Below are 27,610 nucleotides of genomic sequence, written 5' to 3' on the forward strand. Positions count from 1 at the left end.
AAGGTCGAGTCGCTGCATGTCATATAAAAAAAACTTCCTGCAAAACTCAGTGAAACGTGTTGCTGTACCTTCATTTCATTCCCCTCAAATCCAAGAAAATAATGAGCGTAAAAACGCAGCTTTTCAGATTCAGTCTGGCAGACATGGAACCGAACCTTTGAGCAGGAACATTTATCGTTCTCTGGGAGTATTAGTCGTGACTTTTTAAATAAATTCACAAAGTTATGGATTGTTTGTCTTTATTTGAAGGAAACATGATAGAGTTGTGACCAAACGGCTGAAACCACGAAGTGTCAGCGTGTCTGCCTGAACCAGGAACCAAAAAGAGTCGTTTTCATTAAACTGGCAAGAAAAGAAAGTCAGTTTTATTCAGGTTCATGTTCTCGTCACGTTAAGAAACATGCCACGAATACCACGATGCGAAACGTCTTGTCCAGTTGTCACAACATATCACGCCAGCTACGGAGCGTCAGGGAACGTCTTGTTGCAGAACATCCTGTCACAGAACGTCTTGTCGCAGAACGTCCCGTCGCAGAACGTCCCGTCGCAGAACGTCCCGTCACAGAACGTCTTGTCGCAGAACATCCTGTCAAAGAACTTTATGTTGCAGAACGTTCTGTCGCAGAACGTCTTGTCGCGGAACGTCCTATCGCAGAACATCCTGACACAGAACGTCCTGTCGCGGAACGTCCTGTCGTGGAACGTCCTGTCGTGGAACGTCCTGTCGGAGAACTTTCTGTCGGAGAATGTCCTGTCACAGAACGTCCTGCCGTGGAACGTCCTGACGCAGAACGTCCTGACGCAGAACATCCTGACGCAGAACATCCTGTCAGAGAACGTCCTGTCGGACAATGTCCTGACGCAGAACATCCTGACGCAGAACGTCCTGTCGGAGAACTTTCTGTCAGAGAATGTCCTGTCGCAGACAACCTGTTGTGGAACGTCCTGACGCAGAACGTCCTGACGCGGAACATCCTGATGCAGAACATCCTGTTGGAGAACTTTCTGTCGTGGAACGTCCTGACGCAGAACGTCCTGTCGTGGAACGTCCTGACGCAGAACGTCCTGACGCAGGACATTCAGCGGCAGGACGTCCTGTCTCATCACAGCGTCTGTGGTACCTGACAGATCTTTGTTCACCACGTTTCCTTGAATTGTTTATAAAAAGCAGAACTTCCTGTCGGAATCGTAAACAAGAAGTCACGTCTGGGTCACCTGCTCGTCACTTCTTCTCCGTTAATTCCCAGAATGCAGAGTTCACTTTTCCTGCCGCCGCACCGTTCGATCTCAGAGCGAGTGAAGGATCGCTCCACTTCCTCCACGTCTCAGGCGACCACCCAGCTGTCTGGATAATTTCCTAATGGCCCTGCGGCTGATAGCCAATCAGAGAAGGTTCACGACGCTGTGTGACAGGAAATTCAATTAGGCTGTTTTTTTTTCCTTCATTTGGCTCTGACTCTCTCTCTCTCTCTCTCTCTCTCTCTCTTACTGCCATGCTTTCCCTTTGTCTCTCACTCTCTCTTTGTTTATCTCGCGCTTCTTCTTTCTCTTTTCCTCTCTCCCACCCCTGCCTCCCCTCTTTTTTCCTTCCCTCTCTGTTTCCTGTCGAGGCAGAGGGACAGCTCCGGGCGTCGTTTGTCATCCAGGAATACGAAAACAGAAAAAACAGCTGTGATTTTTCTCCATGAAAGGAAAAATGATTCACTTCCTGAATTGATTCCTGAATGATGACACGGACAAAATCCTTTTTCCTCCCTTCATTCCTGTTTGTCCTTGAGTGTTGAGTTCAACCATGTGCTGCCTAACGGTTCATTTCAGAGTTTTCCCTGCACTAAAGGGAGAATCGTTGAGAAGAAAACGCAGCAGAGCTGTTTAATATGCAGCAGATAGTGTTGAATGTTGAGCTGTGCATGTGTACAGCCGGTAACAGTCCCATTAATCGCTTGATTGATCATGTCAGAGCGATTTTTAGAACAATCAGTCAGTATTTTATAATTTTTATCATAAATTCTTGTTAATCAATTATTAAAATAATCATGAATTGCAGCCAGAGATCTTTTTAATCTTGACAGTAAGAAATGAGCCGGTATGGAATGACTGAGTTAACAGGGAATCCACTGGACAATAGGTACACTATGATTGGAGGGACAGTACATCACATGGTAACCCCTAAAAATCCAGTGCCAACACAAAACCTTGTATGTTTCTGCACTAAAACTGAAACAGCGATCCATCAAACAAAGCTTACGTTGATTTAAGTGGTTGCTCATCACTAGTTTAATGACTAATTAACTCTAAATAATTTCTATGTTAAATCAGAAACCAACAAAGTTCTGTTTCTGGTGTTTACAAAGGGTCACTTCTTTTCAGAGCTGGATCCTACATCAGAGTACAGTTGTACGATCATTCGTTTTCCTCCAGTCTGGTCATTGCTTACCTTGTCTCTCCTCTCAATGTTGTAGGTGGATGCTGGCACATCTTACAGGATGAACCCGCTAGCTGCCCTCAGCATTGACCGCAATGCTCTGGTGGGGGAAAATTATCGCCCCCATGGAGGAATCTACTATCATGGCATCCATCCTCTTTCTGGTGAAAAGCCCCAGGAGTCCGGCAGTTCTCTCCCACTTGGCTATGATCTCCTGTATAAACCAGATGTAACTCTGTTGGATGGCCAGAAATCTGCAAATGGATATGTTGGACTTTATAAGAGCCCACCACCAGGGTTACAGAAACCCCTAGTTGTCCCTGCTGCAGGGGGTGATGGTCTGGGGCTGGACCGCAGAGTTCTACCCAATGACAAGCAGTCAGAACTGAGCCTGAATGGTGCCGGCAGCTTCCTGAGATTGCCATGGATCGGCCCTTATGCAGATGCAACAATGTACCCGTTCTTGGACATGGCATACAAGGCCTCTTTCCTGTCCCAGCCGTCGCCCTTCATTCATCAGCAGCTGGCATATCAGTCTCTGTGTGCTGCTGGGGCAGGAAGCAGCACAACCAGGGAAGACAGACTTTTCTACCTGCCTCATTATGCCCCAGCCCATATCTCATCCCAGCTGGGGCCCCCAATAAGGATCCATACAGCCACTCCAACTCCTACTGTCCTTTCACCCTTACCCCACTGCCAGGACAAGGCCTTACATGGTCTTGGCCCTCAGGTACATCAGGAACAGTCTGCCTTCAGCACTAGTCCACAGATCCCCCAAGAGCCCCAGCCTCAATCTGTTCATACTGAGCGACAGCATGGCAGCAGTAGCACAAAGTCTGGTCAGTCCGCTTCCACCAATAACACTCATAATAGCAAAAGTGATGGAGGTAGCGGTGCCCCTGTTGACGGTTCAACTAGCACTGCTGCCTTAGAGTCACCCCCAGTTGCCCATCCCCCATGTTCAGTTCCCACAACCCAACCCCTCAGCAACACCACTACAGACCTCCAGAAGTCGCTTTACAGAAGCACCTCCTCATCCTCAACCTCTCTTTCAGTATCCCACCCATTTTACATGAGCAGCCTGAGCTCTAAGCACCGCTCTTCCGTGCACTCAGGCACCAAGAAAACCAAAGATGCCAGCTCAGACTGCTGTATTTCAGAGAAATGTATATCACCTGCAAATACATCACTGGACAGAGCTGTACCTCAAAAGCCTGCCAAAAACCCTGGGGAAAAACCTTTGGATCTGTCTGCCAAAGAGTTGGAGGGATTCCCAAATGGATTCCCATCCAAATTAGAGGCCCTGTCAAAGTTGGGGTATTTACCACCATCACGTTATGGGCTGCTAGCCAGTCAAGACCAGCACTTAAAGGAGGGTCTACCCACACCTGTTAGCACATCAGCAAAGACTCCTGACCATCTTGAAATGATCAGCACAGTTCCCTCCCCTTGGGTTGTTCCGGGTTCTTCCATACTTGTCAGCTCTGAGCACAGCAGAGGCTCCAAGATTATAAAAAACAAGAGTGTAGATCACCATCCACAGCGTCAAAGATCACCTGGGCCCACGGCAATGGAGGTAACCAGTATTCGCAGCCCTGACACAGAGGGAAGACCCTCTGCATTATCTCCTTCCCCAAAGTCCAAAGTTGAATGGCCACGAGTTGAATTTGACAAAGTTCCTCCAAACAGTAAAGGAGAAGTTCATTCGTGCCCTGGAAAACAGAGTGAAAACAGAGCTAAGCCAGAGGCTCAGGAGAGCCAATCTCATCCACAACAGCAAGAGCCGTCACGTGTTGAAAATGGAAACTCTTCCGGTCAAATTTATGGCGACTCGTATCTCCCTCCTGGCTTAGGTTACACTAACCGCTACATCCCATACTCAGTTGCTGAGAATATGTCCTTGCAACGTATGACCATGCCAAGTAAAGGGCCTGTCTATCCCCACACAGTCTTGCTTGGCAGCGGCAGCTTTTACCCCCCTCGCATAGCACCAAAACATGGCCTTCCACATGGAGTACCTCCAAACCAGGGTGACTTTGTGACATACCAGAATTCCCGGGGGGTTGCCGCCCCACCTGTTTCCTCACAGCCAGATCTTGACCGACCTGAGACTCAGGATAAAACCTGGAATGCTCAACCATACAGGAATCAGGAAAGACCGGATGCTGACCGATCTCACAAGAGTGACAGTGAAAGAGACAAGTCCACAAACCAAACCATAAAGGCTTCAAGCAAAAGCCTCTCTTCTGCCAGGGATGATGTAGTTTTTATTGACCTGGTGCGTGATGAGGCAGATGATGATTTGTCCACCAATAAGCACAGCTCCTTATCTAACAGAAGAGAAGATTCCTCCAAGCGTGGTGGCAGTGGCTGTAACCATATCCAAGAAAGACAGCAATGGCCTCCAAAAGCCCTCCCTGTCAGCCAGGCTGCAGAACAGAGACAAGGCTTACTGCCCCATGTGTCCCAACCACAACCTCCTCATCACAACTCTTCTTCACATCCTTCCTCTCATGAGAAGAACTCAGAGGAGATCCCGGGAGACGAGGAGCCACTTAGTCCATTTCCGGACATACCAGAGGAGCAGACGATGCGCTGTGCCCGAACTTCTCCACAGCAATTCGACAGAAAATGTAAAACTGGAGCCTCTGATAGCGCTGGGGACTTGATAAGTGCCACAAATGGTAGGAACAATGGCGTTGATGACAAGAGCACTAATAATGAAGCTAAATCAGAGGCCTCAACCAATAAAAATATTAACCCTGAGCAAACCCCTTCCAGAAATGATAAGTCATTGGGTCTTTTTAGCAAAGAAAATGTTTCTAGTGACTCTAACAATTCCAACAGCCCAGTTTGCAGCAGTCAGGGACTGACATGTAGAGATTTCAGCCCAAAGGTCCCAGCATGCAGGAGTTTAAATCCCAGGGTTCCAGCTGGAGGAGTTATGAACACCAGGGCTCCACTGAGTGTTCACATCAACCCAAGAAGTCCCACATCTAACAGCGGAGATGGACATAGTCCAAATTTTGTCAGAAATTTTGTGGGCCCATGTTGCAGAAATCTGGCTCTGAGGACTCCAACTTGTGAACCCAGAATTTTCAGTGGCCCAGCTCATGGAAATAGGAATCCTGTGACTCCTAACTGCAAGAGCATCACTCCCAGATTTACCAATTGTGAAAACCACAATGCTGTGCCCCCAGTTTGTGGAAACATCACTCTCAGAGCTCCTGCATGTGGAAAGAACTGTTATAGTTGTCCAAATTGTGGAAATTCGCTCTCAAAAGGCCAATCTTACCAGACCAATAACCAGACCTGTTTAAATAACAATCCCATGGTCCCCACATATGAAAACAATTTTTCTCTGGGCTCAACCTGTCGGGACCTTTCACCTAGCAATCATACCAATGCAGGCTTTAACTTGGTGCTGGCAGATCTGACCCCAGAATCAGTTAACAAAGACATAAAATATGAAGGCTTTTCCTCCAATGAGACACAGCCCAGGAGAGAGATGCCAAACTCTGCCCTCACCACTGCTGGCTGTGGAGATGGGAAGAAAGACATCCAGGACGGGATGGATCCCCTGGCAGATGACGATGAGGGCCCTGGCTGCTCCAAGAACCGGCTCTCCGGCCTCACCAAACGCATCGCCAACTCATCCGGCTACGTGGGCGACCGCTTTAAATGTGTGACCACGGAGCTTTACGCTGACTCGAGCAAGCTGAGCAGAGAACAGAGAGCACTCCAGGTAAGACCCCAGCCCCTTGTCCTGATTAGTCAATGATGCAGCGATAATGTGGTGAGACGAACATGGAAGGTCTAATTTTCACTGGTGGTCTGAATCATTGCAGCATCGCTGCCTGTTTGGGTTTGTTCTCTGATATTGATTCTTCTGCTTACTGTTCAATAAGGCAATCTACCTCACACTCACTGAACGGAAAAAGGCCCACTGTTCACCGTGATCTAATTTGCTGTATAATTCTGTGCTTTACCCAAGAATTACCTGTTTTAAACAAGGATGTCAACACAGTAGAAGAGCCAGTTTTTACTTTGTGACTGCTGTAATTTCTCTTTAGTCGCTCAAGGTTTTAGTCCTCATGCAGGTAAAAACACAGAGGATTTCTACAATAGTATGAAATGTATAAAGCATGTTGAAAGGAAACTTTCTGGCGGATTTTGTGGTTCAGATGCAAAGACAGTAAAGTTTCGCATCATCTTTGGCCTTGCCTGTTAAAGTTTTTTGTTCTACAATAGTGAAGTTTGTTGAAGGCGGGAGAAAATTGTAAGAATCATGTTGGTAGGAGGTGGTTTGATCTTGCATGCCTATGATACTCTGGACAAGTCGTACGAACAGAATAAGTCATCATGGTGCAGTCATCAGGATAGCTTGAAATGGACGTATGGCGATGATCTGCTGCAGGTGTTTGGAGGTAGTATCAGAGCAGCCCAGTATCCAGAGGAATTGCCATCATTTTGGATTATTCTGGAACCTACGATTTAAGTCCAGCGCTGAAGTTCAGTGTCAGTGTAGCGAGTAGTGTGTCCTTCATGAGGACGTGGAGGTACTGCCATTTGAAAGAAATAAGTTACTTTACTGTATGACTGTCTGTGTAGAGTAATGCGTTACTGGCTTAGGGTGTATTTGGTTATATGTTATGGTTATATTATAGCTTGTAATAAGGATGCTATCACCGCTACTGCTTTGGCATAACCTGGTCTCTATGGTAACGTGAGCTTACCTTGTGATTGGCTTTAACAGGAATTTTGTTGACAGTCTATCAGATGCACTTCCACGTCTCACACAACAGATTTGCTCTCATTTTGATGACTCACCCCTCAGCTGTGTCTCACAGGCATAACCACGATCTGAAGCATTTATTTATGCTTTAAGTCAGTTTTTTTCAACGACACGCATGTGAGCACAAGGTTTATGCAGAATAAAAAGGCGCTGAAACAGACGTGGTAGGAATGATCTGTTTGGAGGCTTTGTGGAGGTGTTTGAATCTGGTAGGAGATTCAGTAAAGACTTATCAGGTACACGGAGGTGTTTGGAGGAGAACTGCTTTCTCCTCTTTCACCTCCTCCTTCTCTCTTTTTTTCTGTTCCCGTCTCCAAATGTTTTGGGTCGCGCTGAGGTCGAGGCTGGATAACACACCGGCGGTATGTGTGTGGCTGCAGGCGACTGCTATCCTGCTGGTTTTTCCCCAAAAAAGAAGAAAATTGAGGCCGAGAGGAAAACTGTCTCCTTTTTCTCTCCATCTTGTTTATCTAAGTTTCTTCTTTTCCCTCTTTGTCCTTTCATCTTTCTCTCTCACCATCAGTTGTTTTGCTCTATTTTTGTTTCTCTGCCTCTCCATTCGTCGCTTGTTCTTGCTTCTTGTTATTCCTCTGTTTCTCTTCACCATCTCGTCCCCTGGAGATCCCCCCTTCAGCTCAAATTAAATCTCTCCATCCTCCTCCCCCCGTTCATCCTCCTCTTCCATCCCTCGGCAGATGGAGGAGGAAGGAAAGTGGTACTTTTAATGAAATCCTCCTCCTTTTTTCCTCTTCCTCCTCATCCTTGGAGCCCAGATTAGCCTCGACTGCTTTAACCACACAAACACATAAAGTGTGCGGTCTGGCTTCTGCTGGTTTCCTAATGGAGTCTGGTTTGTGTTGAAGTCAGAATAAATAAATCATGAACTACATTTCCCATCAAGCACCTTGTCTTCATGGTCAGAACTGGACCAAAATGATTGCTTCTGTTCTCTGCTGAGTGACAGTGAGCACGAGTCAAACACCAAACATCAAAGAAGTCGTAGTTCTCTACATTCAAGCACTGAAAGAGGTTCAGTGAGTGAAAGTACTGAAAGGAGTTGAAGTAGCAGTTGTGATAGAAGCTGAAGTGACAGTTGAACTGAAGAACTGAAAAAGGAAAGTAAAGGTACCAAATATAAAATTGAATTGACGGTTAAAAGTACAAGCTTTGAAAGGAGTCAACGCTATAAAAGTAATTGAAGTGGAAGGCTGAAAGAAAGTTAAGTGGCAGATGAAATTTAAGCAGTGAAAGAAGTTGAGGAGTCAGTTCAAGTTAACAAAGTTCTGAAAGAAGTTAAAATGAAAGTTGGGAAGATAAAAAATAAACAGGACCACAATAAAAAATCATGATTCTTAATTAGAATTACTGGTTTATAATTAATAACAATAAACAAATCCTGTTTTTCTCATGCTAACTGCCAAAAACTACAGATACCAGATAAGAAATATCAAAAGCCACTTTAGCTTCCATCAAACTTCTGCAAATTTCCAGACAGATACTGAAAATCTTGAAGCTTTTCTTATTTCGACTGGTGTGCTGGAACGGGGGGAAGTGAAGTGGAGCGTCGTGTCACATGTACAGATAGAAACCTTCTAAAATCCACCTCGTACTTGTTCTAAAATTGGTTCTGGTCGAAAGGAAACCTGACAGACTCGATCACATAATTGGACAAAGTACTTTTTCTTGTTTGTTGGTGATACAGCAGATTTTCATTTCCTTTATCAGATTCAATATATTATATTAAATACATCGTCCGTGCAGCATCTCTCCCTCCTCTCAGGATACTTTTCTGGACAGAAAGCTGAGCTGTCAGGCAGTTTATTCCCTCCGGAAAGCTATTTGCTTCGTCAGTCGTGGCTCCTGGAGGAGGAGGTGGTGGTGGAGGAGGAGGCGGCGGCGGAGAGGGGTTACTCAAATTAACTCACATTTCGCTCCTACGTCCTTGGATGCTGCCAGCTCCGAGCAGCAGTGTTGGATGGATTTGTAGATCGTTTCACGGGCCATTAATTTTAAAATGGTTTTGTGGTCAGGGCAGAGTGCGGCGAGCGAGAAATCCTGGGCTGTCAGGGAGTGCACGGAGGGTGGTTACCAACGGTTACCAACGGTTACCAGCGGTTCGGTTCATCTCAGTGTGGGATGAACGTTGTTGGATCTTCAGCGTCTTTTTCTCTGGAGAAAACGTCTCAGTTTTAATCATGAAATGTGTTGAAGATCAGACAGAAAGAGGTGTTTCCTGCTTGTTTTGTTTTTGAGACATCTCAGCATGACATTTCAAAATTAATTATATATAATGTCTCAATAATATGTATCTGCATGGAAGTAACAGATGAATTTCAGCACTGACTGAAGTTAAAGTGACGTCTGAAACAAGCACTGAAAGAAGTTTATGTGTCAGCTTCAGTGAAAGTGCTGAAAGGAGTTGAGGTAGCAGTGCGGAGAGAAGTTAAAGTGTCAGCTGAAGCGAAAGCACCAAAAAAATCTAACGAACAATTGAACATCAAGCACTAAAATGAGTGGAAGTGGAAGGAGTCAATATGTTTGAGTTGAAATCAGGAACTGAAAGAAAAGGAAGTGGCAGATAAATGAAAGTGAATGTACTGAAAAGAGTTGAATATCTATTTCAAATCCAACCATGCAGGATGTTAAAGTGTCATTTAAAGTATAAGTACAAAAAGAAGTGAAAGTAGGGCTTCTGAAAGAAGTTGAAGAGGCAGACAAACAATGTCAGAAATGTAAGTGACAGATGATACACATGTACAAAGACTGCAAAGGTTCAAGTGTCAGTTAAAGTCAAAGTTCTGAAAAAATTAAAGAGTTGAAGTATCCGATGAGGTGAATGCACAGAAAGCTGTATTATCAAAAGAAGAGAAAGTACTTTGAGCAGTTGAAGTGTCAGTTGACGGCCAATCACTGAAAGGACTCAGCATTGAAAGTATGATCACTGAAAAGCAATTCAGTGCAAACACTAAATGAAGTTAAAATGTCGAGCAGAGGGTACTGAAAAAAGCTGAAGTGCCATTTAAAGTGAAAGCACTGAAGTTATGAGCCCAGGAAGGAATTTATCAATAACAGTGTTCGTGCTGAAGGGTTACACAGAAGAAAACACTGAAAAACACAAGAATACATGGAAAGAATTGGTAGAATAATTTCGCTGAAAATCTACTACTACCACATCAAACTCCTGCTCTTCAGAGGATGAACCCTTCACAATTAACTGACCCTGTGAGCGCCATCCTCTGGAGAAACTATGCATAGCTCCACAACTGATCATACTCAAAGAAGAGAGAGATCATCAGGATGCTGTTTGTTTATGTGAGGTTGTAATGAACTCTGCAGCCTCTAGGGGGCTCTGGCAGCACTTAAGCACTCTAATCTCAATGCATAAATTATTCAGAAACCCTTTAAACCTCCTGTTTTTGGAAGCTTTTTGTGAATTTAATGTTATCTGAAGGAATTCTGGAACTCATCCCAGCAGCACCTGTTCGCAGTTTTTTGGAGCAGCTTCTCCAACTTTATATTTTCTCTCAGTTTGTGTGTTCACATGCCAACAGGGAGGTGTTTTTTTTCCTTCAAAGCAGCAGAGTCCAGGGTCACAGAGTGAGTTTTGAAAGTTCAGATTTTCTGGCGTGTTTGTGGTTTGGGGCAGTGAAATCCTGAAGCTTCCCGAGGCTCCAGCTGCCAGAGAAAATAGCCAAGAACTCACCTCTGGCTGACAGCTGCGGTTTATATCTGAGCATCACCGAAAGTCTGGAGTTAAAGCAGAGGAAGTCCAACGAGTGAAGGTAATGTGGGCCAAACAGTGATTCTTTTTAAAGGAACAATCCCCCAAATATCAACTGAAGGAGTCGACTGATATTCAGGGATCACAAGTCTGTTTCCTGATGCTGGTAAATGTTAAATGTTTCGTGCACTGAAAAACCTAGAAAACCTCCTGATTTTTAACTTTCAGACAAAAAATCTGACATTTTCTGCCCTCGATGAGTAAACGGCGAGGTTTGTTCTCCCTGATGTAAACGAGCAGATGGAATTTAAGCACTGAAGTAAGTTGAAGTGCCGGCTGAAGTGAAAATGAAACTGAAGTGCAGTTGCAACAAGAACTGAAAAATAGTTGAAAGGTCAGTTGAAGTGCTGCAAGTACCAAAAGATGTCAGTTGACGTGTAGGCAAGCAATAAATGAAGTGTCAGTTGAAACAAGCACTGAAAGAAATGTAAGTGTCGGACAGAATTTAAGAACTGACCGATGTTGAGTGGTAGTGAAGGTGAAAATGATAAAGAGATGTGAAAAGCAAGTTAAAGTGCAAGTAATAAAAGTAACAAAAAGTCTAAAGGACACTTGAAGTTCAAGCACTGAAAGGAGTTCAAGTGTTGGTTGAAATGAAAGTGGTTTCAGGAGTGAGTGTGTTGGTTGAAGCGTAAGCTCTGAAGGGTGATAACATGTACAGTCAGTGGGGTTTCAGTAAAAGTGCTTCATTCTCACGATCATGATGTTGTATTTATCCTTTTTTGCGTTTTTCTTCTCAGCGTGCCATGCTGCGTTTCTCCGAGCTGGAGCTGAAGGAGAAAGAGGGAGGAAAAAAGGAAGAAGAGGAGGAGGAGGAGGAGGAGGAGGAGGAAGGGATGACAGCAGCGGCAGCGGCGACAGGGGAGACAGAGCTGGCAGACAGCCAGCGTGGAGACGGAGGGAGGGAAGGAGAAGACAAGGAGGAGGAGGAGGGGGTGAAGACAGGGGGAGGAGGAGGGTGGGAGCGCTGCCAGCAGAGCGAGGGGAGGCGAGGAGGAGGAGGAGGAGGAAAAACTCCCTCTGCAGCCGCTGCTGAGGCACAGAGAGGTAAGAGGATTTCCGGAGAGCTCTGCAGGATGACGTGCACGCTCACACACACACACACGCACATGCACACACACACACACACACACACACACACACACACACACACACTTTTTTTAAGGTTGATCTCACTTGCTAGAAGTCATTTGCTTTCTTTGTCTCTTTTTGCTCTGATGACAAAACACACCAACTGTGCGTGTGTGTGTGTGTGTGTGTGTGTGTGCGCACATCTCTGTTGCACACACATCTGAACTCTTGATGCACTTCGCTCGCTCTCAGCCGACCACACCGCTGCCCTCGTTTTCTCCAGGAAACCAAGTGCACATTCACACACACACACGCACACACACACACACACACACACGCACAGTTGGTGTGTTTTGTCATCAGTTTAAAATTAGGTGGAAGTATGGAAGTTAATTAATGTCAAAAAAGACTTGAAATTAAAATTCATGGCGTGAAAATGAGTTAAAGGGTGAGTCGAGATCTGAAAACAGACTGAAGGAATTCCAGGAATTCTCTTTCATGTAGTTTCTTCCAGTTTTGTCAGATTTTTCTTGTTCTTGTTCTTATCGATGAGGCGACGAGTAATAATTCTTCGGTTTAAGGCGAGGCCTCATTCGACACCACTCAGGCCAAAGTCAAAGTGGCAGTTCTCAAATCACAAGAGGTGTGATGGAGTGAAGCCATTGAAACTATTCCCCTCTGAGCCGGCGGTCGGCTAGTTTAGCTGTAGTTTGGCACAGCTGTGGTTCGTTATTGCGTATTCGTAGCCGCCGCAGAGTCAGCCGTGTTGTGGCTGGCTGCTCGCAGCGCCCGGCGTTCGGTAATGACATCATCCACGTCAGAGGTAGTTGTCTAGAGACGCCGGATGTTGATAACATGCCACCACGGGCTCAGAGGGGAATAGCAGCAGCATATCAGAACAAAATATTTAATATGAACGAGTTTCGCAGCAGATTATGCGTTATATAGAGGCTGCGCATGGATGCCCCGAGTACTCGCATTATACGGATATACGCGCCGCTCCTCTGGGGCTAATTTCTTCAAAACGACTCCGAATGCCACCAAAGTTGTCTGGGTGAGTAAATGGGCGTATTTAATGCTAGAAATAAGGTCCAGGTTGTAAAAAACAGAAGTTATCCTTTAATGAAACTTTCCTGAATGAATAAAGGTTAAAAAATAGAGAACTAAAGAGGACCTAATACAGAACCATGTGGAACTCCACAGGGGATGGTTCAGAGGATGAGGCATGAGAACCTGAACCTGAATGCTGACAACATGCATGAGATGGTTCAGGAGTATAAATGAGCTGCGTTCAGACTGCAGAGTGGCTGGAGACCTTCAGATTTCAGTGATGCACAGTGTCAACGTGGCTCAGCTGACATTAGGCTCAAGATAAAGACTCAGTGCTTTAGATTCTCTCTTGAAAGACTGAATCCTTTAATGGAATATTGCATTTACACACTTTAATTTAATATTCTATTATTATGTTTTTTTTTTGACAAATGCATCCTTGATTATTGATTATTGCTGTTCATTGTCATCAGTGCATTCCAGCTAATGCTTGTCTGCAAACCAAATTAGCTTTTGGAAATTAATGAATTAAATAAAAATAGGTAATAAAAGGACAAAGAAGGAAAATGAACTGATCACTGGTGGAGAACAGGAAGGAAGTGACTCAGGAGCACGTCGGCAGCTGCTCCTCTGTTCACTGGAGTTCAGTGCACGCACCCAGACAACAACGTTGTCATGACGATTGCCTTTGATGGCGCGTTGCCATGGCGCGTAATGTCTCCGGGAGCCACGGGATGCTCCGTGAGTCAGATGATCATGACAGAGAGAGCGAGAGAACATGGGAATATGTGGACGGAAAGAGAGAGAGTAAGAGAAGATGAGACGTGAAGATAAAGATGTGAAAAATGAGCGAGAGACATAAAAGAAAGGAAAGATCAGAGAGAGAGAGAGAGAAACATCTTTGATCTGCTGCCTTTGAGAGTGTGAAGCAGCTGAGTGTGTTTGTGTGAAATCTGCTGAAGAACTGATTTTCTTTAATGAGACGTGTGTTAAAGGTCAAAGGTCAGAGACACCGGCCAAGAAGCCAAGAGCAGCGATTTTTTTTACAATTATTTTTAAATCTTGAGCCCTTCGAGGATGCCCCTTTCATACCCAATCATGATACTATTACCTGTTGCCAATCAACCTGTTTACCTGTGGAATGTTCCAAAGAGGTGTTTTTTGGTCATTCCACATCTTTTCCAGTCCCACGTGTTGCTGCTTCAGATCCAGAATCAGCAGATATTTACAAAAATCACTGAAGCTGATGAGCTCAGACAGTAAATATATTGACTTTGTGCTGTTTTCAGGTGAGTTTATGTCAGAAAGGATCAGCAGGTGATCACATTGCGTCCCAACTTTTTAAGAAGCAGGTTTGAAGTAAACTTGTAATGAAATTAGCACGAGACGCTGATGTTGAGATTCTCACTTGAACAAGAACGATCGCACTAAGCTATGTCATTACCTTCAACCTCAGTTTCTTCTCATTTAGCTGTAGGAAGCTTTTAGCAACCCAGAAGTCTTCAAGGCAGTTCAGCACAGACTTAAAGAAACAAGAATCGCCAAGGTTCAGCTGGAGATACAGCAGGGTGTCATCTGCATATAGACGATGTAATCAGTGTTCATACTTACCTTTAGGGAAAGGTAAGAGAAGAGCAGAGGCTGGTGTCATCAGCTAAGACGTTCATTTTAAATCCAGACTAACCTGATTCTGTTTGTCTATGAAGGTTTTCATCCATCCTGCTCTCACAGTCGCCTCCCCATCCCGCCGCTGTGCCGCCGCTCCGACAACCTCCCTGTCCTTCGAGAGAAGGATGACGAGTCAGTGGTGGAGGAGAAGAAGAACGAAGAGGAAGAAGGAGGTCTGCAGGAGGAGAAGAAGAAAGAGGAGAGGGGTTTTCTCTCACAGCCACAAAAACAACAGTTTCTGCCCACAGCCAGAGGCCTGTTTCAGGGAAACGCCTCCATGCCGGGACTCAGAGGTTCGACTCTCAGCATGACGATCAACCGGAGGCGTATCTTCAGTCTGGAGCCTTTCCACCAGAGCAGCATCATCAGCAGCCGCTTGAAGAGAGGGAGGGAGGAGGAAGGGGATGAAGAGAGGGAGAAGGATGGCAGGATGGGAAACCACAACAAGAAAACCAAGTTAACCACCGGTAAGAGTTGCCCTGCATGATGTTTCTCCTGTGTCCTCGTTCAGATTACCAACATTAGTGTCATTAGTATCACTGGTTATTGTATTATATTCAGCCATCAGTTGTCAGTATTAGTGAAGATCTGGGCCTTGGTGTTCCACAGGGTTCTGTATTTGGTCTCCTCATATTCTCATCATACACAGACCATGTAAACAATAATGTATCACAAGCTTTTAAAGCTCTGCAGAGAACTCACAACTGTATGTCTGTTTTACCTGATAACCCGTTTATTCTGATAATTTCCTCACTGGAATTATTTCCTAACCTTTGATTGGTTGTTGCTTCATCCCTCCTGACCGTTCATTGGTTGTTATCCCTGACAGACTCAGCCCTGGAGGACGTGAGGAAGCTGAAGGTTTGCATTGAGCTGAACGGCCTCAAACTTAGCAAGCCCCGCTTCCCCGGGGAGCTCAGCCAATGGCTGCCCTCCAGCCAGAGGTCGGCCGAGGTCGACAGGAAATTCAGGATGGACCTACCGGCCGTCAGGGGGAGGTCAGAGGTCAATGGAGGCTGGTGTGACGGCACGTTTGTGAGGAGGGACGACCCGAGAGGTAAAGCCAACAAGTTACAGAATGCTGTGTTTTTTCTCTGTTTGTTCCAGCTGAGGATCAATAAGAATGATCTTTTTATTTCGCTTTGTTTCATTGATTATCATTATTTTTGTGTTTTTATTTCATTCTTACTTTACTTTTTTTCTGTTTCTATAATATTTACAGTGTTTAAGTCACAATCTTTTCACTGTCAGAGGAATCAAGATAGTCAGGAGGCAGGCAGGTAAATAAAATCATCCAGGTGAAAATAATGACATGAGGCTCAATGTTTGTGTTCGTCAGCTGATTTTCAAGGAAGCTTTTATTGTGAAGGTCCAGAAAGTGTCTCTGCTGCCGATGAAACTTCTCCTCTCGTCTCCCTGCCGTCATCAGCTCTCCATTTCCTCCTCCTCCCCCTCTCGTCTCGCCTTTTCCTCTCTGTGATCGTCTGAACTCACGAGTGGAACAGCAGCGACGACCGGTGTGGTTTTTGATGTGTGTGTGTGTGTGAACCCGTGACGTGCTAATAGCCGTCTAACGTCTCCCAGATGGACCTGTCACACACACAGTAATGCACAGGGAATGTGTTTCAGCCTCCTCTTCTTCTTCTTCTTCTGTTTGTTGAACTCTGCACTCAGAGTCTCCACATGTCAGGATGCCACTTCACACAAATTTAACCAATTAAATCCAAACCTGACGTTACACAAGAGGTGACGTCGCTCCGTATCCTGATTTTATTGATCCTGATAATCAGCTTTTGGACTGATGTATACACTGTATGCAGGGTGTATGTCGCGTTTTGAATGCAGGACATGTACTCCTGTCAGAGTATTTCTACACACTGGTGTTTTTACTGAAGTAAACGATGTGAGTACTTCCTGCTCCACTGTCCATGTGTGACGTTCACTTGCTCTTTAAAAAGTTGTTCTGTCTTTTGTTTTCTCACTATTCTGATGTTCAAACACGCAAGAAAAGAAAACATTGTGGAGAAAATTCACGATGAACCCGAACACACCATGAGACTGGGGCAGGGGGCGTGGCCAGAATCAAAGTAAAGTCAAATACATTTCTATTCAGTAGCTTCACACACACACACCTTCATTATAGGCCGTGTATATCAATCCTGAGATTGCATGTGTGTGTGTGTGTGTGTGTGTGTTTGTGCGTGTGTGTGTGTGTGTGTGTGTGTCCAGGCTAATAAATAATTCAGCAGATGGAAGTGGCGTGACTCCCCAAAACAACCTCTGGCTGTGTGTGTGTGTGGCTGTGTGTGTGTGTGTGTGTGTTTGTGTGTGTGTGTTTGTGTGTGTGTGTGTGTGCGCACAATTACAAGCACACTGGTTTCATGTGTGTTTTCCTGTGTGTGTGTTTCCTGCAGGCGTCTGCAATGGAAAACTGAAAACTCTCTCTCTCTCTCTCCTCCCCTCCCCCACTATCTGCTACCTCGTTCGCCCGCTCGCACGCCCGCTCGCTTGCTGCTCTACTCAAGCGAGGAGGCTGTGTTTCTTTGTTCCTCTCTCTCCCTCTCTCTCTCTCTCTTCCTGTCTCTTATTATCTAACTCGTCCCCCACTGAAGGACAGACAGCAGCTCTCATTTGTTGGCGAGGGCGAGGAGGAAAATCATGCACGTACATGCGCGCACACACACACACAGAAGAAGGATGGCGAGGGAGTGATTTTGATATCAGGAGTTCAGGTGGAGGCAAATTAATATAACAACAATAAATTTGTTTGTTAATGTGTGTTTTTCACACTTCGTTATCGCTGATGCTCCTGACCAGGGGCTGCTAACAGGAGCTGCTAACAGGGGCTGCTAACAGGAGCTGCTAACAGGGGCTGCTAGCAGGAGCTGCTAACAGGAGCTGCTAACGGGGGCTGCTAACAGGGGCTGCTAGCAGGAGCTGCTAACAGGGGCTGCTAACAGGAGCTGCTAACGGGGGCTGCTAACAGGAGCTGCTAACAGGGGCTGCTAGCAGGAGCTGCTAACGGGGGCTGCTAACAGGGGCTGCTAGCAGGAGCTGCTAACAGGGGCTGCTAACAGGAGCTGCTAACGGGGGCTGCTAACAGGAACTGCTAACAGGGGCTGCTAGCAGGAGCTGCTAACAGGGGCTGCTAGCAGGAGCTGCTAACAGGAGCTGCTCACAGGAGCTGCTAACAGGGGCTGCTCACAGGAGCTGCTAACAGGAGCTGCTAGCAGGGGCTGCTAACAGGAGCTGCTAACAGGAGCTGCTAACAGGGCCTGCTCACAGGAGCTGCTAACAGGAGCTGCTAGCAGGGACTGCTAACAGGAGCTGCTAACAGGAGCTGCTAACAGGGGCTGCTAGCAGGAGCTGCTAACAGGGGCTGCTAACAGGAGCTGCTAACGGGGGCTGTTAACAGGAACTGCTAACAGGGGCTGCTAGCAGGAGCTGCTAACAGGGGCTGCTAGCAGGAGCTGCTAACAGGAGCTGCTCACAGGAGCTGCTAACAGGGGCTGCTCACAGGAGCTGCTAACAGGAGCTGCTAGCAGGGGCTGCTAACAGGAGCTGCTAACAGGAGCTGCTAACAGGGCCTGCTCACAGGAGCTGCTAACAGGAGCTGCTAGCAGGGACTGCTAACAGGAGCTGCTAACAGGAGCTGCTAGCAGGGGCTGCTAGCAGGAGCTGCTAACAGGGGCTGCTAACAGGACCTGCTAACAGAGGCTGCTAGCAGGAGCTGCTAACAGGGCCTGCTGACAGGAGGCTGCTAGAGGGAGCTGCTAGCGGCTGCTAACAGGGGCTGCTAACAGGTTGCCGACTCAGCAGACTGTTAATGGCAATTACACAAAACTGTAAACAAACATAGGTTCAAAATGTATCCCCCCGCTGACTCACTGAACCCATGACAACATTATACCTGCTTTGGAATCCACCAAAGCATGATGGGAAGTGCAGTTCCACAGCTTGGAGACTCAGGTGTGATAAAGGTCAGTCAGGACGTTTTCATGCTCTGACGCTGCTCGAGGGATGTCAGTCGTTCCCACTTTGGTCCTGCTGAAATATCTCAAGAACTGCTGGATTGTCAGAAAGTGTGTTCCTTCGTGTTCATCTCAGGATGAACTGTAAAACCTCAGTTGATCCTCTGACTGTTCATCTAGCGCCACCACCAGGTCAACATGTGTCCAATGCTTTGGATTAAGATCCAATACCTGCAGAACTGAAGACATTCAGCCTCAGCTGGACTTTGTGTTTACTGCTACACTATACCTGAACATCAGCATTGTTATTGTGAGCATGTTAGCATACTGATGTTAGCATGTAGTTAAAGCCTCACGGAGTTGCTAGCATTGCTCTGGTGTTAAACAACGATGAAAACAATGTGTTCTTACTTCCTCTTTCCATCTTTCTGTGATTTTGTTTCAGTTTTCCACATGGTCCCGCCCTCCTCTCCCGCCCATCTCACCCGGCAACCATTCAGCCCCAGCCCCCGGCAACCCACCGCTGCATCCTTCACCTCCCTCACCTCCTCCCGCCTCCAGGACAAGCATCAGAAGTTGAGAGAGAGCCGCAGGGTCTGCAGTTTCCTCCCCTCATTACCTCCTCTTCATCCCTCCTCCTCCTCCTGCTCCTTACCCGACCCCCATCCCTTCCACTGCCATGACGATGACCACACCAAGCCGAAGGGCAAGCGTCCCTGCAAGATGAAGCACACGGGAGGAGAGACGGCCAGGGAGGAGGAGAGAGACGGGGGAGGAACTGACAATGAGGAAAAGAGTGGAAAGGTGAGTGAGGAGCGCTTGTTTTCCGTCGTTTAATTTGGTGACTGTGACAAACATCAGGAGGAACTTTTCACAGTCAGAGTTTGGGAGCGCTTGTTTTCTTGTTTAGTTTGAGGCAGATATGGAAACACATGGAAATGTTTTGAGTCAGCATGAGTCTAATGCCCACAAGCTTCAACACACCCCCAACAGTTACCCAGGGGGAGAAGGTCGGAGGGAGCGCTTGTTTTCTTCAATTTTATACTAAATCTGAAGGTACGGAACACACGGTTTGGAACGTGCAAGTACTCAAATCAAACACACCTGCAGACTATGGGGGATCAGGTGGTTGGGGAGCACTTGTGCACTTGTTATACCTCTGGTATAGAGATGCGACAAGGCTGAACACAACCTCTCGGGGGAAATCGTGGGTCGGGAGCGCTTGTTTTCTCATGATTTCCTCCAGACCGTGAGAGTTCAGCTCACGTCTCTGATCTGAAGTTTTCAAGCAAACATTAAAAACATGAATGTAAGTCTGCAGCAGTATAAAGTTTTAACATGTAGCTCAAACTCGAGAAGCACGAGAAGCAAAACAATCGTCATAATCTGCTGCAAAGCTTCCGTTTAATTTGTTCTGGTTTTCGTACAAGAACGGAAGAACGCTGTTTCCCCAAAAAAACAAGAAAAACAGCAAGAAACAAACACAGTCGGGCCTGAAACAAAAAATACACACCTGAGACGTATGAGACAAGTCCAAGTCAAAAGACTGACAAGTCTGAAATGAGTCCGAGTCAAAACACTGACAAGTCTGAGACGAGTCCGAGTTAAAACACTGACAAGTCTGAAACGAGTCCGAGTTAAAACACTGACAAGTCTGAAACGAGTCCAAGTCAAAACACTGACAAGTCTGAAACGAGTCCGAGTCAAAACACCCACAAGTCTGAAACAAGTTCGAGTCAAAACACCCACAAGTCTGAGACGAGTCCGAGTCAAAACACCCACAAGTCTGAAACGAGTTCGAGTCAAAACACCCACAAGTCTGAGACGAGTCCGAGTCAAAACACCCACAAGTCTGAAACAAGTTCGAGTCAAAACACCCACAAGTCTGAGACGAGTCCGAGTCAAAACACCCACAAGTCTGAAACGAGTTCGAGTCAAAACACCCACAAGTCTGAAACAAGTTCGAGTCAAAACACCCACAAGTCTGAGACGAGTCCGAGTCAAAACACCCACAAGTCTGAAATGAGTTCGAGTCAAAACACCCACAAGTCTGAGACGAGTCCAAGTCAAAACACCCACAAGTCTGAGACTAATCCGAGTCAAAACACCCACAAGTCTGAAACGAGTCTGAGTCAAAACACCCACAAGTCTGAGACGAGTCCGAGTCAAAACACCCACAAGTCTGAAATGAGTCCGAGTCAAAGCACCCACAAGTCTGAGACGAGTCTGAGTCAAAGCATGAACTCAACCAAAACATGTCAAAATACCCATGAGACCGAGTCTGAGAGACCAGAAAGAACTCCACAGCTGGAACAGACCTGAGACCTGAGCTTCAGCAGACAGTAACCAGTCTGTAGGTGACGACAAACACGAAAAACCTCAATCAGCTCTTCTGTTTTTCTTCTTCTTCTCCTTTCTTCTTGTTCTTCTTCTTCTCTTATCTTCTCTTTTTCTCTTCTTCTTCTCTTCTCTTTTCTTCTCTTCTTCTCTTTTCTCTTTGTTCTTATCTTCTCTTGCCCCCCCCCCACCTCCTTTCCTTCTTCGCTCTCTGTTAATCGTTGAAATTATTGTCCTGATTGGAGCTCACTGGGAAAACTCAGCAGGGACGATGTGTGTGTGTGTGTGTCTTTACTGTGTGTGTGTGTGTGTATGTGTCTTTACTGTGTGTGCGTGTGTGTGTGTCTGTGTGCGTGCGTGTGTGTCTTCACTGTGTGTGTGTGTGTGTGTAATTCAATTCATCGCAGATTAAAGTGAAGGAGAGCGAGTGAACGAGGGATGGAGGGATTGAAGGTTATTGAGGAAGAATAATATTCTCCACATGTACCGTGTGTGCGTGTTTTCGTGTGTTTAGGGGTGTGTGTGTGTTGTAGTGGATGTGTGTGATGTGGTGTGTGTGTTGTGGAGTGTGTGTGTCTGCGCCTTCATGTGTGTTGTGTTGTGGTGTGTGTGTGTGTGTGTGTGTGTGTGTGTGTGTGTGTGTGTGTGTGTGCGGCAGCGGCTTGTGCCGTTTTGACAGCTGCTGCACCGGAGATTTCCTCAGGGCAGCGAGGACACGCACACACCAAAACACACGCCACAACACACACTGAGGCGCAGACACACACACACACACACACTCTGCCTCTCTCACGCTCTCACACACACACACACACACACACACACACACACACACACACTCTGCCTCTCTCTCGCTCTCTTTTGCTCGGCTCTCGCTCGACCCTCCTCCTCCTTGTTTGAGGGTGCTGCGCTAGAAAACACACACACACACACACACACCTCCAGGGCAAAGCTCGCATCCTGTTTGTCGATGCGTGGCGGCGAGCGCCTTCGTTTGACAGACGCCTGCGCACACACATTACACACACAAACACATTAACACACACGCTGTCTGGCTGCTAAGCAGCGGAGACTGTTGCCGTGGCGTCAGCAGCTCAGTGATGCTGCTTTTCATCCGTCGTCTCGTACCTGCTCTGATGATCCTCATCTGGAAAACACAAATTCATTCCAGGTTTAACGAAGTCTGCTTTCATTTAAATATGAGCACAAATATAATGATAGAAACACAAATAAAATCTTACATGATAATTTCATATTTGTACAGTCAGGTACCACTGACTCATAAATGTCCAGGAAAAAACTTTATTTCATTTAAAATGTTCAGTGACTTTGTCCAAGGTATTGTACATGATGTCCCTGAATGCAGCACGGATTCATATTAGATTATTAGAAATTTCCTTTTCAAGCAGAAATCTTTCAGTGTGTTTGTGGATTTTTGTAAATCTGGAGGTCAAATTCTGCCGCAGAGCCGCTGAGCAAAGCACTGCTGCACCTGGATGCTCAGGTGATAAACGTTAGCTGTGGTGTAGCGGCTGCTGGGCGCCACACTCATTTATTACCATAAGTGTCTGTCACAGACACACACACACAAACTCACACAGCTATATATTAGCCCTGATGTTGTTAAAGTGGTCTTATTGTGCTCATTTCAGGTTCATGCTTTTATTTTAGGTGTCCTCTAGAAGAGGTTTAAATGCTTTAATGTTCAGAAAACACATTATTTTTCTCATTGTGTCCATTGCTGCGATCCAGCTTTTCCCTCTGAAACGCCTTAAAGTCCCAGCTCCAGTCCTCCTTAAGTACGAGTCTTGAGAGTCCTGTTCAGAAACTGTAGAAGGCACTTTATATTCCAAAACGCAGTCCTGCAAACGTTTCACAATAAAAGCCTGGTTAAGAAATGAAGGGTTTCTGTCCGTTAATATGAGCTCAACACTTCCTGCATCTGTTTCACATTAAAAGCCCTCGAGCATGTCAAGCATTTAACAGGGAAAACGGGAGCAAAGCAGAAAATAAGATGGTTTTATACTGAAATACAGATTCAAACAGGGTGAATTAGTCTCTAATAGAAGCCTGGTACCCCGTGCAGCTGAGGTAATTCAAGGCCCAGTGAGTACAAAGACAAAGAGGATCTGAAATGGAGCCCTGTGGAACTCCATCGGAGTTTCTAATCCAGACAGAAACTGTTCTCTCCGTACATTTGAGTCAAAGTCTGATCATGAATGACAACAACATGCGACGACATGCCGGAAACGAAATAAAGAGCAAGAACAGAAAGAAGTGTGAGGGGCGAGCGAGGCGCGCAGACAATGAAGAGAGCGAGAGAGCATCCTCATTTGTTTCTCCCTCGCTTTTACTTTAAGACAAAATCCTCCCCCCTTCCTCCCCTCCATCTCCTCCTCCTCAGCTCTCTGTCATCAGCCTCCGGCTTCAAACACACACACACATGCACATGCGCACACACAAAACACACAAAACAAGAGCAGAGGTGGTGACAGAGCTATTTTCAACCGGGCCTGGAAAACTAGGCTGTGTGTGTGTGTGTGTGTGTGTGTGTGTGTGTGTGTGTGAGTGGGTGCGTGCGTGCGCAAGCATGTGCGCATGTGTGTGTGTGAGTGCGTGTGCGTGTGTGTATGTGTGTGTGTTTAAGAGAAACCAGCTGACTGATGGATTAGAAAGAGAGCGAGCGCCTGTTTTTGTGTGTGTGTGTGTGCTTAATTGCTTTGTGGGTAATAAAACCGATCCTCCAGCACATGCTGATCACTTTAAATGTCTCTCTCTCTTTCTCCACACACACACACACACACACAGATCTCTCCATCCGACCTGTATCGCTCGCCCAGCCGTCGGCCTCCCTCTCCGCAGCACACACACCCCACCCGGCCCGTCCCTCCTGAAGTCCGACGGCTCATTGTGAACAAAAATGCCGGAGAGACGCTGCTGCAGCGCGCCGCCCGCCTGGGATACGAGGTAACGAGAAACAAACACACTCAGGTGTATGGACAGGTGGAGTGGGCAGAGTCAAAGGTCCCCTTCTGTTGGCAAAATATGAATGTGTGTGACTGTTCCTGAATTGCACAGAATCAGATTTTTGTTCCACCTGCGTACGCTGGAGTCGTTTTCCACCATTAGCTGAAAATGTGTGCTGAATGAAATATTTGGGGGACCTGCTTTAAGGCTCAAACTGGTCTGAACCTCAAAGTTTTAAAGAAAAGGTACCGAGTGTTGCTGAAAGATGCAGCAACAAGCAGGTTAAATCTGAGTAAAAATAATTCTTATAGGTGTACAAATTAAATTCTACAAAAGTTTCAAAATTCAACCCGATCTAAGATAAACTCAGATAAAGGTCGTCTTTCCATTAATCTAATCAGGCATCGTTTCTAAAGTCTGAACATTTGTTTGGTCCAGGTAACATACTGAATCAGATGCTGCTGCTCACATCAGCTTCTCTGCATCTGAATTCCTTCAGTGTTTTTGAGGAGAAACGTTGAAGAAACATTTGTTTTTTTCTTGTTTTTCTCTGCAAAGTCGACCTGAAGTCGCAGCTTCTTGCAGACTTCAGGTTGATGTTTAGAAAATGAGACATTTCCGTGGAAACGAAGCCGAGCGTTTTCACTCCTCCTCGCTCTCTGCTGCATTGTTCTGCCTCGCTCGCTCTTTTTCTCCTCCTCCTCCTCTCTGGCCTTCCTTGAACTCTAATCCCTCGTTTCCAGATGAAACAGACTAGAGAGACTCACTCGCATCGTGTCTCTCTCTCTCTCCTCTTTAATTGAATTAGCCCTCCGATCACCGCTCCCCCGTCCCTCTCTCTGGTTTGATAGCTTTGTCTGTAACAGTCCATCATTTCAACTCACACACATTCAAACCACATGAACAGGCTGAAACACACATCTGTGCAGGATCACAGTGTGAAGATTTAAATGACAGAAGAGATTTATGATTCCAGAATCATAAAAAATCATTTCCCCGACATCACTCGCAGCTAAAAGCTGTTTCTGCATTCATTCCTGAAAAAAGAGGAGGAGAACTTATCGGTGAAATTACATCCACATGCTCCTCCTGGAGGTTTGCAAGGCATGCTGGGGCATGTAGTCCATCCAACATGCGGTGGATGTTCCTGAGGGTTTTCCCCTCTAGACCGAGGAGACACCCCAATTTACACAGAGGAGAAACCTCATTTTTCACTGAAGAGACACCTCATTTTTCACTGAGGATAAACCTCATTTCACTGAGGAGCAACCTCATTTTACTGAGGAAACATCTCATTTTTCAATGAGGACAAACATCATTCTCCACCAAGGAGAAACCGCATTTTACGTAATTTTACACCAAGAAGAAACCTCATTTTTAATTGAGGAGAAACCTCATTTTACACAGAGGAGAAACCTCATTTTTCTCAGAGGAGAAACCTAATTTCTCACCAGGAGAAACCTCATTTTTCACTGAGGAGCAACTTCATTTTACACCGATGAGAAACCTCGTTTTACACTTTATGGGCTTAAGGACTGCAATGTCAGTCTTTTGCTCAGAATACCTCAACAGTTATAATATCAAATGTTCCGATCACATTCCTGCTCTCCAGAATGAACCTTTCAGATTTAAATGACTCTTTCCTGCGGCCCCACCATGAGGACAAACATGCTAACAGCAGGTATCATCGGCTGGACTTGAACCTGTGGTATTAAAGTTGCAGCACTGAGTCTCCCCACACATCCTTTATTGAAATTCACTGCACGTTTGGAAATCATTTGGAGGCAGAAAACTGTGTGTGCGTGCGTGCGCGTGTGTGTGTGCGTGTTTGTGTGTGTGTGTGTGTGTGTGAGTGTGTGTGTGTGTGTGTGTGTGTGTCGGCATTTGTCAAAACCACACACACACACACACAGTCTGAATATTTCATGTGCTGTGTGACAGCTCTTGTCAGACCTCACAAGTGTCACTCTGCCTCTCTCGCCCGCTCTCTCTCTCTCATTGAGGTGCAGCGGTGAAGCTAACGAGCTCAGTTTGCAAATGAAGCCGTCATCCATCACGCCACACACACACACGCACACACACACACACACACAAACACGCACACACACACACACACACACACACACACAGTCACAGTCAGTTTTTTTTCAAGCCGCAATCATTTCAAGAGAGCAGAAGGAGGGAGGCCTTCGTCTCTTCGTCTTGTTCTCTTAAGGTGGAACGGTTCCTTCACCAGTAATGTGTCATTTCCTTGTTGTGTTATGAGCTTTTCAGGCAGAGACACACATTATCTTACTATATGATTTGGACATCATGACTGATGGGACCAGCTTTGACCCAGACTGATCCAGTCCGGTTTAGTTAAAGTCTGTGGGATCTCACTGTGCGAGTTATTCTCATGAAGTTTATTTGGAACAGGTTTGATATTTACGACTGGAACCGTTGACATAATGTTTGCAAGCTGGAGGAATAATAATAGAACAAAAGCGAACTGCAATGTGCTGTCTTTCTGTCCATTAAACCACGATTAGAGAGTCGTAAAAAATGACTGACCAATCATAACCTGCTGGCTTTCATGACCTGCATGATGTCATCGGGAAGGAGGAGCTTGGGGCCAACTTGCAGGACCAAGAAAGCAAACAAACATGGCGTCCGAGGTGATGTGTATGATGCTGTCTGTCTTGCGTTGGGAAAAGCCGACTGTGTTTCAGTTCCACCTCGCAGCACTGACCGCGTCGTTCTTTCACTTCCTGGTTATCGTTCGCTCTGTGCTCCTATTGGTCAACATCACAGAAAACATTGTCAAAAAGAGAAGGCAAAAAAAAATGTGACCTACTCGTTGGTGCACAAATGGCAAAAAAGAGGCATCCTGACACAGGAAGGTGGCTTTAGTGAAGTCCGGGGCACCAAACCTGCCCATTGTAGTTTAGTGAGTAAAAAAACATTTTATATATCTCATTGGCTGTCCACATGTCTCCTCGTGTCCAGGAAGTGGTGCTGTACTGTCTGGAGCGGCGGATCTGTGACGTCAACCATCGAGACAATGCCGGATACTGCGCCCTGCACGAGGCCTGCGCCCGCGGCTGGCTGGGCATCGTACGCCACCTGGTGGAGCACGGAGCTGACGTCAACTGCAGTGCTCAGGATGGAACCAGGTATGAGTCGGCACAGGTTTATACCAGCCAGGATCCGGATCTGGCAGCTGTTCAGGACTAAAAAAACATTGTAGACTTAAGAAGATGTGTGTGAAATTTAAACCAAAAAATAATGACGTTATTTGTCCGAATCACAAGATCTTTATCGTAAACTTAAAAAAATGACAGCTGAAGTGTGTGAAAGGCAGTTCAGAGGTGGGTGATCGCCTGCGTTATGCAGGGGGCTACCGTATAGATAACTGTATCATCTGCGTAGAAACGAATCCCGGTCGTAAGGGTGAATGTTAACAGAACAGAACAGCTGCTGATACACTGCCTTGTGGTACTCCTTTTGTAACCTCCCTTTTACTCTCTTTGAATGGATGAAATTTCAAGGATAACAATGCTTTA

The 27,610-nt window shown here is 46.0% G+C and overlaps 1 protein-coding gene across 1 annotated transcript in view; it reads left to right on the forward strand.

The window, feature by feature from the left end:
- The window catches only part of LOC121627658 (BCL-6 corepressor-like), a 34,890-nt gene that overhangs the window by 114 nt on the left and 7,166 nt on the right, over positions 1 to 27,610 (forward strand). Inside the window, exons 2-9 of the mRNA XM_041966684.1 lie at positions 2,463 to 6,170; positions 11,742 to 11,783; positions 11,979 to 12,048; positions 14,829 to 15,257; positions 15,620 to 15,847; positions 19,207 to 19,565; positions 23,907 to 24,065; positions 27,054 to 27,220. Coding sequence (XP_041822618.1) covers positions 2,463 to 6,170; positions 11,742 to 11,783; positions 11,979 to 12,048; positions 14,829 to 15,257; positions 15,620 to 15,847; positions 19,207 to 19,565; positions 23,907 to 24,065; positions 27,054 to 27,220 — 5,162 coding nt within the window. The remainder of the gene's footprint in view (positions 1 to 2,462; positions 6,171 to 11,741; positions 11,784 to 11,978; positions 12,049 to 14,828; positions 15,258 to 15,619; positions 15,848 to 19,206; positions 19,566 to 23,906; positions 24,066 to 27,053; positions 27,221 to 27,610) is intronic.

This window comes from Chelmon rostratus, chromosome 24 (assembly GCF_017976325.1).
Source record: "Chelmon rostratus isolate fCheRos1 chromosome 24, fCheRos1.pri, whole genome shotgun sequence".
NCBI classification, from domain to species: Eukaryota; Metazoa; Chordata; class Actinopteri; order Chaetodontiformes; family Chaetodontidae; genus Chelmon; species Chelmon rostratus.